Source organism: Carcharodon carcharias, chromosome 12 (assembly GCF_017639515.1).
Source record: "Carcharodon carcharias isolate sCarCar2 chromosome 12, sCarCar2.pri, whole genome shotgun sequence".
NCBI classification, from domain to species: domain Eukaryota; kingdom Metazoa; phylum Chordata; class Chondrichthyes; order Lamniformes; family Lamnidae; genus Carcharodon; species Carcharodon carcharias.
The window spans coordinates 84061627-84076512 of NC_054478.1; the positions used below are offsets into that span (position 1 = coordinate 84061627).

The 14886-nt window shown below is 42.5% G+C and overlaps 1 protein-coding gene across 2 annotated transcripts in view; it reads right to left on the reverse strand.

Moving 5' to 3' along the window:
• Window positions 1-14886, reverse strand: part of lnpk (lunapark, ER junction formation factor) — a 106855-nt gene that overhangs the window by 31489 nt on the left and 60480 nt on the right. For both annotated transcript variants that reach the window (XM_041201456.1, XM_041201457.1), the window contains exon 7: window positions 10871-10954. In XM_041201456.1, coding sequence (XP_041057390.1) covers window positions 10871-10954 — 84 coding nt within the window. The remainder of the gene's footprint in view (window positions 1-10870; window positions 10955-14886) is intronic.

Sequence of the window (14886 nt, forward strand, 5' to 3'; positions counted from 1 at the left end):
TGTTAACTTGGTTTTTAAATAGCATACTACTTCATAATTACTAACAGCCTCAGTGGCCCTGAAAAGGTAATTTTATATTTTTAGCATGTTAAGTTTTTCCATCAAGATACAAAGAAATGCACATATTTTAAATGTTTTTAAAATCCTTCTTTATCTTTATTTTAGCTTATATCTTAATCCAAACATAATTCACTCAGCAGAATGAACAAAAGAGAGGTGCTGAAAATGGATGGGTAAGAGTTCCTTGGACTTCCAGAATTGTCTAATAGATACATTGTTCTTGATATGTAGAAAGCAGACAATGACAATGACTCAAAGAAGGATAATGCAGCAGCAATACAATGGCATAGGGAGCAAAAGATTACCGGAAGAGTTTTAAATTCTTCCCCACCAACATCTGATGAATGGTGCCAACACTGGGGCAGCTGTCCCATATACTAGTGAAATAACAGCATAAACATGGTCATACTTATAGAACCATACACATTAGCTAATATTTCAGACTCGTCCATCACCATCCCTGGGTACATCCTGACCCGCCAGACGTTGGGGGCACAGTGGTATACAGTCAGCTGGAAGTAGCCCTTGGAGTCCTCAACATTGACCCAGTGAAGTCTCATGGCATGAGGTGAAATATGGGCAAGCAGACCTGCTGCTGATTACCACATACTCACCACCCCTAATCCCTTCAGCTTGTGAATCAGCACTCTTGCTTGTTGAGCACCACTTGGACAAAGCAAAGTCAGCATATACCCCAGGTGTCAATGTCTATCATCAATAGTGGCTTGACAGTGCCTCCACTAACCAAGCTGGCTAAATCCTGAAGGAAATGGCTGTCAGGTTGGGCTTGCGACAAGTGATGAGACAGCCACATAACGGAATAACCTGCTTAACCCTTTCTCAACAATCCATGTGTCACAGATGCATCGGTCCATGATGGGATTGGCAGAAATGCCCACCACACAGTCCATGTGAAGACCAAGTCCTGTCTTCACACTGAAGACATCCTCTATTATGTCACAATCTATCTGAACTGTGATAAAGAACAGATCTAGCAGCTCAAAATCTGGTGTCTGTGAAGCAGTGGGTCATCAGCAACAGCAGAATTGCATACCATGACAATCTGTAACCATGACCTGACAGATTCCTCACTCCTCCATCTCCAAACTGGATGACCAATCCTGGTTAACTGAGGAGTGCAGATGATCAGGACAGGAGCAGCACCAAGTATATCTGAAAATGAGATGTCAACCCAGTGATACTACAGCACAGGACTACTTGCATGCTAAACAGCAGAATGAGCATGCTACAGACAAAGCTAAGCAATCCAACAATCAATGATCAGGTCAAAGTTCTGCAGTCCTGCCACAACCAGCTGCTAATGGTGGTGGACAATTAACAGAAGGTGGAGGCTCCACGAACATCCCCATCCACAATGATGGCAGAGCCCAGCACAAGTGGAAAAGACAAGGCTGCTGCATTTGCAACTATCCTCAGCCGGAAATGTTGAGAAAATGATGCTTTCTGGCCTCCTCACAAACGCTAGCTTTTCAGGCAATTCAATTCGCTTCATAAGTGAAAGAAACGGCTGAGCGCATTGGGCACATAGGCTATTGGCTCAAACTGCATCCCAGCTATGATGCTGAAGACCTACACTCCAACACCAGCAACTCTTCTAGCCAAGTTGTTCCAGTGCAGCTACAACACTGGCACCTACCAGACAACGTGGAAAATTGCCTAGGTATTTCTTGTCCACAAAAAGCTGGACAAATCCAATCCAGAATGAAAGGGCTGATGGGGCAGCCAATCATCAGCAAAGCAACAAAAGGAACCAATATTACTAAATGGCACTTACCATTAAGCTGTTTACTGATGCACAGTTTGGGTTCTGCCAGGATCACTCAGCTCCAGACTTCATGACTACCTTGCAGCAAAGATGAACATGAGGACTGAATTCCTGAGGTGAGGTGAGAGTGACAGTCCTTGGCAATAAGGCAATATTTAATTGAGTATGTCACCACAGAACCCTGGTCTAAAGGAACCCAAAGAGAATTGGTGGGGTGTATAAAGAGCCCACCACTAGCTGGAGTCATATCAAACACAAAAGGAAAATGAATGGGTTTGTCAGTGGATAATCATCAGAGCCCCAGGACATTGCTGCAGGAGTTCGTCAGATCATCAACCTAGGCCCAAACACCTTTTGCTTCTTCGATGGCCTTCCCTGATTGATAATAATCAAAAACGGGTCTCTACACAGAGTGTTTGGCTTCACTCACAATTCCTCAGACAATGAAGCAAGCCATGCCCACATTCAATGCCTGGACAATATTCAGGCTTGGGCTGATATATGGCAAGATACGCTCCACACACACGCCAGGCAACGTTCATCTCTAACAAAAGACCTAAACTCATCCTTTGACGTTTAATGGCATTACCATTATTTAATACCTCACCATTAACATCCTGGGGATGTATCATTAACCAGAAACTCAATTGGACCAGCTACATATATGCCATAGCAAATACAGCAGATCAAAGATTTAGTATTCTGCAGCAGGTAGTTCACCTCCTGACTCACCAAGGCCTCCCATCTATCTATGAGGTACAAAACACTCTCCACTTCTCTCAAAAGGCACAGGTGCAACAACGCACAAGAAATTTGACAGCATCCAAAAAACAGTCTGCTTGATTGGTACCTCATCCACCACTTTAAACATCCACTTCCTCCACTACTGCTGTACTTTAGATGCAAGATATAGAGCTGAATTGATGGGCAGGCGCGTGCAAGTGCACTTGCGATCGGTGCCATTTTACGTGGGTGGGCCAATTAAGGCCTGCAGGGAAACGCTATGCGCTTCCTATGCGGGCGAGGGAATGCCTAAAATCGAGAGTGTGCTCTTTCGTGCATACGCATGAAAGAGCGCACTCATCTCCCTGAGGCTAAGTGCTGCTTCAGGGAGATTGGCTCAAATTGTGAAAAAGCTCAAAATAGAAAAATAAAATTTCCCTAACATGTCCCCTCATGTGACAATGTCATCAGTCACATGAGTTGGTACATGTTCATAATTTCCAAAAAAAACTTTATTAAAATGTTTAAAACCCTACATGAAACCTCATCCCGCCTGTGGATGAGGTTTCATGCTTTTTCTAGTTGACGCTGGGACTCCTGGCCTGTTCGCCAACCTTAAGGTTGGATGGGCAGGTCCACTAATTACTTTAATTGCTCGGTTAATGGCCTCAATTGGTCATTGACAGGCTGGCGGGCACGTAGCTCATTTTGCTGCGCCCCTGCCTTCCTGAAAATTTAAATGGGGCGCGGTGGCAACAGGAGTTCTGCCCGACATCACCGCGCGTCATTTTACACGTCGGCAAGCAGACCCTGCCCCCGCTCGCCGACAGTAAAATCCAGCCCAAACTGTCTACAGGATGCACTGCAGCAAGTCACCATCTTCCAAACTCTTGGCCTTCACCCTTCAGAAGACAAGCGCAGCAATTGCATGGAAACCTCAACACCTTGAAGCTCCCCTCTGGCCCTACTTAGTTAATTTTTGTTGTGCTTTCATTTTCCCGAAGTCAAAATCCTGGACCTCCATGCCCAACTGCATTGTAGGAATAACTTAAGATGGATTGCAGTAGTTCAAGAAGGCAGCACCATGCAATAAATGCCAGCTTCGCCATTGATGCCTTTATCGCAGAAATGAGTACAAAAAGCATAGAAAATATCAGTTTCAGGGACTCAGAAACAAATTGCGGCACAAAGACAACAGAGTGATCGCCACACACTGCACCAGATAGGGAGAAACAGATAAGTAAGCAAAATCATAGTTTTGGGGATGGCAAATGAAGGAAAGGTTCAGATCTCTCAGATAATGGGATAATTTTTGAAGGAAGGAGGGGTTTGGCTGGGATGGTTTCACTTAAACTGAATATGTATCAATGTATTTGTTATGAGACTAAATAGTGCAGTTGATTGGATTAAAATTCATACACTAAGAGAAGTGAAATTAAAACTTTCAGGATGATAAGAATAGAAGGTATCAAAACAAGAAAGAGGGCACACCGCAGGCAAAGGACAGGGAAGAAAAGTGAAAGGCAGGGCAAGATGGCAATGTAACAAAGGGGTGCAGCGAAGAGATACTGATGTATCAAAAAAGGGAAAAAAGAACGTGATAGAGAATGGTAAAAACACTGCTATAGAAAGGAGCAAAGGAAATCAATATTAAAGCACAAAAATCAGGAAACAGAATAATGGTCAATGCTCTAAAACACTGGAATCAGGTTTGAGCGATATGAATGTAAATCAGAAAGCATTCAAAAAACATGGAAAAGCTGGAAACATTGATAACTGTGGCTACTGTATAACATATTGCTCCAATGTGACTAAGGTCTGAACAAGAAAAACATAGAACAGGTGCACCAGAATTTAATAATGTCCTTCAGGTTGTGCTCAGAATAAAGAAATGAAATGGTACAATTCTAGTGTGTGTTACAGATCCCCAAGCAATGCAGGTGAAAGAGAGATATGCAAGAACAATTAAGTAAGAAGAACAGATGGAGTAGATATGGAGAAACTATGTTTGCTGGGTGGGGAGTCAAGGAGTTGGGAACAGTATCATACATCAGCCATGATCTCATTGAATGGTAGAACAGGCTCAAGGGGTTAAATGGCCTCCTCCTGTTCCTATGATCAAAAACGTGGAATGATAACTATAACAAAAACTGAAATAAAGGTAATGCACATGTTCAAGTTGGAGACATTCTTTAGAATGTATTAAGGTCTGATTCCTAGCTCAATTTATTTCTAGACCAACAAGAACCATTGATCGACTCAGTTTTGAGGAATAAATTTGGGCAAATAGTTGATTTTAGGATAGAATAAGTAGATAGTAGAGATCACACAACAGTTGAACACAAGAATAAAAAAGGGCAAGGAAGTATTAAAATAAAGCTTGCTAGACTGGTAAAAGGCAAATTAAGCTAGATAAGCAAGGATCTGGTCAAAGCCAACTGGACAGAAATGTTATCAAACAAATAGAGAGACCAGCAGTGAAATTGTTCAATTAGATGAATAACCTACAAAAAACATATTCTAATAAAGATGAAAAGGGGAATCAAAGAATCAAGATCTGTGGATAAATTGAATAAAACCAAATTGAAACTTAAGCATGAGTGCTTGTTAAAGTTAGTGCTAAATATGCTAAAGAAAATTGTGAGGAATACAGAAACTTTAACAGGAAGGTATTGACATTAAAACCATAGAACCACAGAACACTACAGCACAGGAAACAGGCCATTCGGCCCTTCTAGTCTGTGCCAAAATATTATTCTGCTAGTCCCATTGACCTGCACCTAGGCCATAACCCTCCAGACCTCTCCCATCCACGTACCTAATTTATTTTTAAAACTTAAGAGTGAGCCCGCATTTACCACGTCAGATGGTAGCTTGTTCAACACTCTCACCACTCTCTGAGTGAAGAAGTTCCCCCTAATGTTCCCCCTAAACCTTTCCCCTTTCACCCTAAAGCCACGTCCTCTTGTGTTTATTTCTCCTAATCTAAGTGGAAAGAGCCTACTCGTATTTACTCTGTCTATACCCCTCATAATTTTGTAAACTTCTATCATATCTCCCCTCATTCTTCTACGCTCCAAGGAATAAAGTCCTAACCTGTTTAATCTTCCCTGTAGCTCAACTCCTTAAGACCCGGCAACATCCTAGTAAATCTTCTCTGCACTCTCTCAATCTTACTGATATCCTTCCTGTAGTTAGGCGACCAGAACTGCATACAATACTCCAAAGTTGGCCTCACCAATGTCTTATACAAACTCACCATAACATCCCAACTCCTATACTCAATACTTTGATTTATGAAGACCAGTATGCCAAAAGCTTTCTTTACAACCTTGTCTACCTGTGACGCCACTTTCAGGGAACTATGTATCTGAACTCCCAGATCCCTTTGTTCCTCTGCTCTCCTCAGTGCCCTAACATTTACTGTGTATGTCCTACCTTGGTTTGACCTTCCAAAATGTAACATCTCACACTTTTCCGCATTAAATTGCATCTGCCATTTTCTGGCCCATTTTTCCCGTTGGTCCAGATCTCTCTGCAAGCTTTGAAAGCCTTCCTCCCGCTGTCCACAACGCCTCCAATCTTAGTGTCATCAGCAAACTTGCTGATCCAATTCACCACATTATCATCCAAATCATTGGTATAGACAACAAACAACAATGGTCCCAGCACAGATCCCTGAGGCACACCACAAGTCACAGACCTCCAGTCTGAGAAGCAATCATCCACTACCATTCTGTCTTCGCCCACACAGCCAATTTCGAATCCAGTTTACAACCTCTCCATGGATACCAAGTGTCTGAACCTTCTGAACTAACCTCCCATGTGGGACCTTGTCAAAGGCCTTACTAAAGTCCATGTAGACAACATCCAGCAAACGTAGAAGCGTAGAAGAAGGAGGGGAGATATGACAGAAGTTTACAAAATTATGAGGGGTATAGACGAGTAAATGCGAGTAGGCTCTTTCCACTTAGGTTAGGAGAAATAAATATGAGAAGACATGGCTGTAGGGTGAAAGGGCTACATAAAAATTAAAAAAGACCATCAGCTAATAGAAAACGAAATAGAAAAGGCTCTTATAAGCATAAAAAAATAGGAGAAAAGGTCAAGAGGATAGGATTGTCAGAATTGACTCTGATTGCAGAAAATGAAGGCATGGCAAACATACTAAATAGCTACTTTGAAGTAGGAATGCAGGTATACTATAGGTGGTTACACAACTATTGTTAGATGCAATTGCAGAAAAGGAAACAACTGAAAAAATTAACAGAATAAAGGTAGATAAGTCAGTGAGTCAGATGGCATCTGCTTTGGGGCTGTTGAAAGAAGTCAGAGGAAGACAGCAGGGGCTTTGGCCACAATTATCTAAATACTGCTTGAGCATGCAATTTCCAATGTACAGCTATTCAAGAAAGGAGAGAAGGAAAATTATACAGCAATTAGTCAGTTGTGGGAAAATTATTGAGCATTTAAAACACTTCAGTTAATGAAGGACAGTCAGCATAGATTTGTTAAAGGCAAGTCATGTACGACAAGTTTAATGAGAATTCTGAAGTGACTAAATAGATTAAGGGTCAACTGTTGTTTAGTCACTACTTTCCAGTTATTTTACTCTAAAATCAGTTACTTGCCCAAATTTATTTCTCAGAGCCAAATCTACCAATGTTTTTTGTTGGTCTAGAAATATATTAATCTAGGAATCATACAGTAGAAGTATGTGTATGTATAAGCACATAGGATTATGTGGTTCCTTGAGGCTGCTCAAGTTTGATAGTGGGGCATGTGCACGTACTAGTAAAATTTCCAAAGGAGGGCCACCATAATGAAAGCTAGTTTCAGAGCTTGTGGGCTCAAGAACAACCACCCCCCCACCCCGGCACACACACACACACACCGACCCCCATAACCCACCCTCTCACTGGGCAAGTGTTTAAAAATGAAAGAACTTATACTTATCCAGGACATTATGCATCTTTGCCACATATCCCTCAATATCTTTGGTTAACAAGAATCAATTCATCTCGGTTTTAAATTTGTCATGCATAAGTTGCCTTTTGTGGAAGATTGTTCCAAACTTCTACAAGCTGTGTGTGTAGAAGTGTTTCCTAATCTCACTCCTGAATGATCTGGTTCTACTTTTTAGACATTATAATCTGCCATCTTCTTGCTCACTCACTTAACCTATCTATATCCCTATGCAGATTGTTTGTGCCCTCTTCACAGCTTACTTTCCCAACCACCTTTGCATTTTTAAAAATTCATTCATAGGATGTGGGCTTCGCTGGCTGGGCCAGCATTTGTTGCCCATCCCTAGTTGCCCTTGAGAAAGTGGTGGTGAGCTGCCTTCTTGAACCACTGCAGTCCATGTGGTGCAGGTACACCCACAGTGCTATTAGGAAGGGAGTTCCAGGATTTTGACCCAGCAACAGTGAAAGAACTGGGATATATTTCCAAGTCAAGATGGTGAATGACTTGGAGGGGAACTTCCAGGTGGTGGTGTTCCCATCTATCTGCTGTCCTTGTCCTTCTAGATGGTAGTGGTCGTGGGTTTGGAAGGTGCTGTCTAAGGAGCCTTGGTGAGTTCCTGCAAAGCATCTTGTAGATGGTACACACTGCTGCCACTGTGCGTCAGTGGTGGAGGGAGTGAGTGTTTGTGGATGTGGTGCCAATCAAGCAGGCAGCTTGCCCTGGATGGTGTCAAGCTTCCTGGGTGTTGTGGGAGCTGCACTCATCCAGGAAAGTGGGGAGTATTCCATCACACTCCTGACTTATGTCTTGCAGATGATGGACAGGCTTTGGGGAGTCAGGAGGTGAGTTACTCGTCGCACGATTCCTGGCCTCTGACCTGCTTTTGTATCCAAAGTATCGATATGGCTAGTCCAGTTCAGTTTCTGCTCAATGGTAAGCCCAGGGGTGTTGATGGTGGGGGATTCAGTGATGGTAATGCCATTGAACATTGAATGCGATGGTTGGATTCTCTCTTGTTGGAGATGGTCATTGCTTGACACTTGTGTGGCATGAATGCTACTTGCCACTTGTCAGCTCAAGCCTGGATATTGTCTGATGGGGCAGTTATTGGCTGGGTTGGATTTGTTCTGCTTTTGTGTACAGGACATAGCTAGGCAATTTTCCACGTAGCCGGGTAGATGCCAGGGCTGTAGCTATACTGGAACAGCTTGGCTAGGGGTGCAGCTCTGGAGTACAAGTCTTCAGTACTATTGCCAGAATATTGTCAGGGTACATAGCCTTTGCAGTATCCAATGTCTTCAGCCGTTTATTGATGTCACATGGAGTGAATCAAATTGGCTGAAGACTGGCATCTGGTGGAGGCCGAGATGCGTCATCCACTTGGCACTTCTAGCTGAAGGTTGTTCCGAATGTTTCAACCTTATCTTTTGCACTGATGTGCTGGGCTCCTCCATCAGTGAGGATGGGGATATTTGTGGAGCCTCCTCCTCCAGTGAGTTGTTTAAATGTCCACCACCATTTACGACTGGATGCGGCAGGACTGCAGAGTTTAGATCTGATCCGTTGGTTGTGGGATTGCTTAGCTCTATCACTTGCTGCTTTCGCTGTTTGGCATGCAAACAGTCCTGTGTTATAGCTTCATCAGGTTGACACCTCATTTTTAGGTATGCCTGGTACTGCTCCTGGCATGCCCTCCTGCACTCTTCATTGAACCATGGTTGATCCCCTAACTTGATGGTAATGGTAGAGTGGGGATATGCCAAGCCATGAGGTTACAGATTGTGTTCGAGTACAATTTTGCTGCTGCAGATGCCCACAGCCTCATGGACGCCAAGTCTTGAGTTGCTAGATCTATTCGGAATCTATCCCATTTAGCACAGTGGTAGTGCCACGCAACACGATGGAAGGTATCCTCAATGTGAAGGTGGGACTTCATCTCCACAAGGAGTGCGGTAGTCACTCCTACCGATACTGTCATGGACAGATGCATCTGAGGCAGGCAGGTTGGTGAGAATGACGTCAAGTATGTTTTTCCCTCTTGTTGGTTCCCTAACCAGCTGCTGCAGACCAGTTTAGCAGATATGTCATTTAGGACTCGGCCATCTTGGTCAGTAGTGGTGCTACAGAGCCATTCTTGGTGATGGATATCGAAGTCTCTATCCAGAGTACATCCTGCGCCCTTGCCACACTTAGTGCTTCCTCCAAATGATGTTCAATATGGAGGAGCACTGATTCATCAGCCGAGGGGAGGGTGGTACGTAATAATCAGCAAGAGAGTTTCTTGCCCACGTTTGACCTGATGCCATGAGACTTCATGAGGTCTGGAGTTGATGCCGAGGACTCCCAGGGCAACTCCCTCCCTCCTGCATACCACTGTGCCAGCTCTGCTGGGTCTGTCCTGCCAGTGGGGCAGGACATACCCAGGGATGGTGTTGGACATTGACGATGTCTATGTCAGGCTGTTGCTTGACTAGTCTTTGAGGCAGCTCTCCCAATTTTGGCACTGGCGCCCAGATTTCAGAGGGAATTTAAGAGTCAACCACATTGCTGTGGGCCTGGAGTCACATGTGTGCCAAATAAGGACGACAGATTTTCTAAAGGACATTAGTGAACCAGATTGGTCTTTGCAACAATCAACAGTGGTTCCATGGTCATCATTAGAATTTTAATTCCAGATTTTTATTGAATTCAAGTTCCACCATCATGGCAGGATTGAAAGAGCATTAGCCTGGGTCTCTGGATTACTCGTCCAGCGACAATATCACTACGACATCACCTCCCCCTCAGAATCTGAAGGCTCATCAGCAACCTAAGTGGAGTCAGAGGCCTCTCCCCATATCGGAAGATGTGGGCCATTATTTCCCCTAGACCAGCCTTTCAGGGATTGCCATATACTTTTGGTACTCACTTCCTTTCCACATTCTTGGAGTAATTCTTAGAAACTTTTTACATTTCTTGCTAATTTACTCTCATTACATTTTCTCCTACCAATTTTTTTAATCCTTTGCTGGGCTTTAGAAAACATGACAATTTTTGTGCAAAAAACCTTGAAGCTTAACATGAAAAAATTGGTTTAACCAATTGGAAACAGGACAATTCTTGTATAATAGAAATGAAATTCATGTGCCAACTTCAAACTTTCCAATCCTGTTGAATTGCATAATAGCTCATTCTTAACAGGTATTCAAATGTTTAATTCTGTTTTAATGACAACAAATTAACTAAATGAAAAATTACCACAGCATGAAACTATTGTTTTCACAATCAACAACAAAGAAAAACAAAAATGCATTTCTCTCCAATCCTAACATATTTCCAGCTTTAAACACTTACTTTAGCTTTCTTGGATTCTGGATCAAACCTCTCCAAAATTAGTTTGGCATTCTTGTATGTCTCCTTTTCCATGACTTCTTCAAGCTATTTGGAAACATGTATTAGAGTTACATATCAAAGTTTGGTCATATTTGTAGCATAATGATACAGTGTTGGTTTGAATGTTAATAGACTGCAAAAGACAATATATAAGCTCAAAGGAGTCAAATGCAGCAGGAGCTTTACTGAAAACTTGCCTATGGAAACTATATTAGATGTGGCAACAATGACCTTGTCAACTCTGGCTGGTACTCTTCACATCACTTCGAATATTTAATTTTAATAAAAGCTTAAAAGATTTAGTAACTTTATCCAGTGAGCATCTGAGCCTTGCAGTGTTTGCTGAATAAAAGGCAGCAGTAGGGGCACTTCAATGCACTCAATACCTCTTGGTTGGGGAGGGGAAGAGGGTGCGGAAATCATCTGGCATTCTTGACCAAAATGCATTTGTATGAACGCTTAATGAGGACAGGATGAGGCTCAGCTGTGATTCTTCCCATGGTGAAATAGCTAGTCAGTGTAAAATTGGCACAGTCATGATTTTCTAACATAAGCTCTAGAATTAATAGCTCATGAAGACATCTGTTCCAGGGAAGACATGAGATAAAATTATCCTGCATACGCCATTGTTCAATGTGACAGAACATGGTAGCTGGAAACACAAATTAAATTTTATAACAATTTTGCAAGCATGAATATGCTTCTGTTTTTAAAAAATTAATCCTTTTCCCATTTGGAGTTTTTGTGACCCAACCGTTATCATGTAAAAGGATGGATAATAGTGAAGGTCGGAGTACAATAAGTGACAAAGGTAACAAATATCCTGGGAATAGAAAAGGTTATGGGAATAATAAAGACCCATTAAAAATAAAGGAGTGTTGAGAAGTAAGTGTATACTAAATTTCCTGCACAGCAATGAACAGAGCATTAGCAAAAAATGTGTATCAAATCAAAAACTGAGAGAAAAACACCATCATTCATATTGTAGGTAGGAAAAGTTAGCAAAATGAGAGCTCTGTTCACAAATGCACGCAGGATTAAGAAATAAAACAGATAAGATAGAAGCACAAATTCAGTTTTAAGAGTAGCATGTAGTAGCTACCATGAGGACTGACTACAAGTTGAGCAAGACTTGAAGCTGGGCAGTCAGGAAAATTGCAAAGGAGATGCACCGATATTGATGAAAGATAATAATAGTTGAGTCACAAAAGCTCAAAATTATCTTCTAGAGCTAGCAAAATAGCCTTTTGCCTTAATGGGGGCATGGTAGCATTGTAGTTATGTTATTGGACTAGAGACACAAGTTCAAATCCCACATGGCAGCTAGGGAATTTAAATGCAGTTAATTAAATAAAAATCTGGACTAAAATGCCAGCATCAGTAATGGTGGCCATGTAATGACTAGACTGTCATCAAAATCTATCTGGCTCGTTAATTAATGTCCTTTAGGATAGGACAGAGCCACCAATGGTGTCAGCACAGTATGCAGTCCAGAAAAAATGGCTCTGGAAGTCTTCAACATTGATTCTGGATGCCATGAAGTCTCATAACATCAGATCAAACATGGGCAAGAAAACCTACTACTAATTACCAACTCTAACCCTCCCTCAGCTGATGAATCAGTAACCATTCATGTTGAACAGCACTCAAAAGAATCACTGAGGGCAGGAATGATACAGAATGTACTCTAGGCGGGGGACTTCAATGTCTATCACAAAAAGTGGTTTGGTAGTACTGCTACTGACTGAGGAGGAAGCGTCCTGAAGGACACAGCTGCCAGACTGGGCCTATGACAGGTGGTGAGAAACCCAGCTCAAGGAAAAAGTCTACTTGACATCATTCTTACCATTCTACCTCTCGCAGATTTGTTGAAAGAGGTGGTGGCAAGGTACAGCTAGTTTCATCAGCGTACTTGTGAAAGCTGTGCTTTCAGATGATGTTGCTGTGGGGCAGTTCTACCTCACCACTACCTTGCTCAACTCCTCCACTGTTGCTGAACTATCAGACTGCTTATTTGACATCCAGAACTGGATGAGCAGAAATTTCTTGCAATTCAAAGTTGGGATGATTGAAGACATTATTTTCGGTCCCCAATCCAAAATCCGTTCCTCAGCTACAGACTCCATCCCTCTTCCTGGCAACAGTCTAAAATTAAGCCAGTCTGTTCACAACCTTGGTGTCACTTTTGGCCTGAGATGAGCTTCCAATCCCATATTTGCATCAACACCAAGACCACCTATTTCCACCTTTGTAACATCACCCAGCCTCCCCGTCTCGGCTCATCTGCTGTTGACTCCCTCATTCATGTCATCTGTACCTCTGGACTCAACTATTCTAAAGCACTCCTGGCTGGACTCCCACATTCTACCCTACATCTTTCATAAACTTGGAGTCATCCAAAAACTCAGCTGTCCATGTCTTAATTCACAGCAAGTCCTGTTCCCTTATCACCCCTATGCTCACTGAGCTACACTGGCTCCCAGTCCAGCAACATCTCTATTTTAAAATTCTCATCCCAGTTTTAAAATGCCTGCCTGGCCTTGCCTCTCCCTAGCTCTGCAAACTCTTTCAGCCTCCCAACCCACTGAGCTATCTGTGCTCCTCTAATACTGGTCACTTGAGCATCCCCAATTTTAAATGATCCACAAATGGTGGCTGTGCCCTCAGATGCCTTGGTCCTAAGCTCTGGAATACCGTTCCTACACCTCTCCCCCTGGTTTTCTTCCTTTAGGACACTCCTTAAAACCTAGTTCTTTGAACAAGCTTCTGATCAGCTGATGCAATATCTCTATGTGGCTCAGTGGCATATTCTGTTTAACAACCCTCCTGTGAAGCACCTTGTGATATTTCAGTATATTTATATACTGCCTTTAATGTAAGTTGTTGGTGTATGCCATAAGACAAGAGCTAAATGATACCACAATCAACAACTTGAATCAAAGCTCTGCAGTTCCTCCACATATAGTTGTGAACAGTGATGGATAACTAACAGGAAGAATAGGCTTCACGAGTATCCCCATCATCAGCCAGTCAAGGGAATATTGGAATTGAAGATCCACTCATTGTCAAATAGGATACCAAGTTTGCAAACAGTCTGGTTCAGCCTAAAGACTGTTACCAGGGAAGGAGATGGAATCAGTGACAAAGGTACACATGTTGTAGCGGTGGTGAAGATAATGTGCCATCAGTCTGCCAAATGCTTAACTGAAGAAAACTGCAGGTTATCTAGAATCAATCCGATAACACAAAACTCAGGAGAGGTGGTGGTGTGGTAGATCTGAACGTTGTTAGAGTACATGTCGAACCTGAGGTGTTTTCAAATGATGTGGCCAAGCATCAACATGTAGATGAGGAGGAGGAGGGAACTGATGATAGATCCTTGAGGGACTCTAGAGTTAATAGCACATAAATATTTATAATCCCTGCCTCCGAGCCAGAGATGCCAAGGTGGAGTCCCACCCCAGGACTTGTTGGCCAAGGATGGTGCATTCATAACATACAAATGAGGAGGAGGAGTAGGCCACTCGGCCCTCAAGCCTGCTCTGCCATTCAATAAGATCATGGCTGATCAGAACGTAACCTCAACCCCACATTCCTGCCTACCCCTGATAACCTTTCGCCCCCTTGTTAATCAAGAATCTATCTAGCTCTGCCTTATTTCGAGTTAGGCACAGCATGGAGGCAGACATTTTTCTGAGTGTGCCCTGATATGACAATATAAAGGAGTATTTGGGTCATGTTCCAATTTTTCTATTCATGAATTTATGCCACACAACTATAAGGTGCTTCCCAGTGGAGTAAATTCAGTGCAAAAAAGCAACCTTTGGCATCTCTTGTATTCTGTCTGCCTACATAATAACTACTTTCAAAAGATAATTCAAGAGTTATATGATAACTAAGATATGAGAAACTGTTATATAAATGCCAGTCTGGCTCACTTTGGATACAATAAGCTTCTTCTACAAACTAGAGAACAG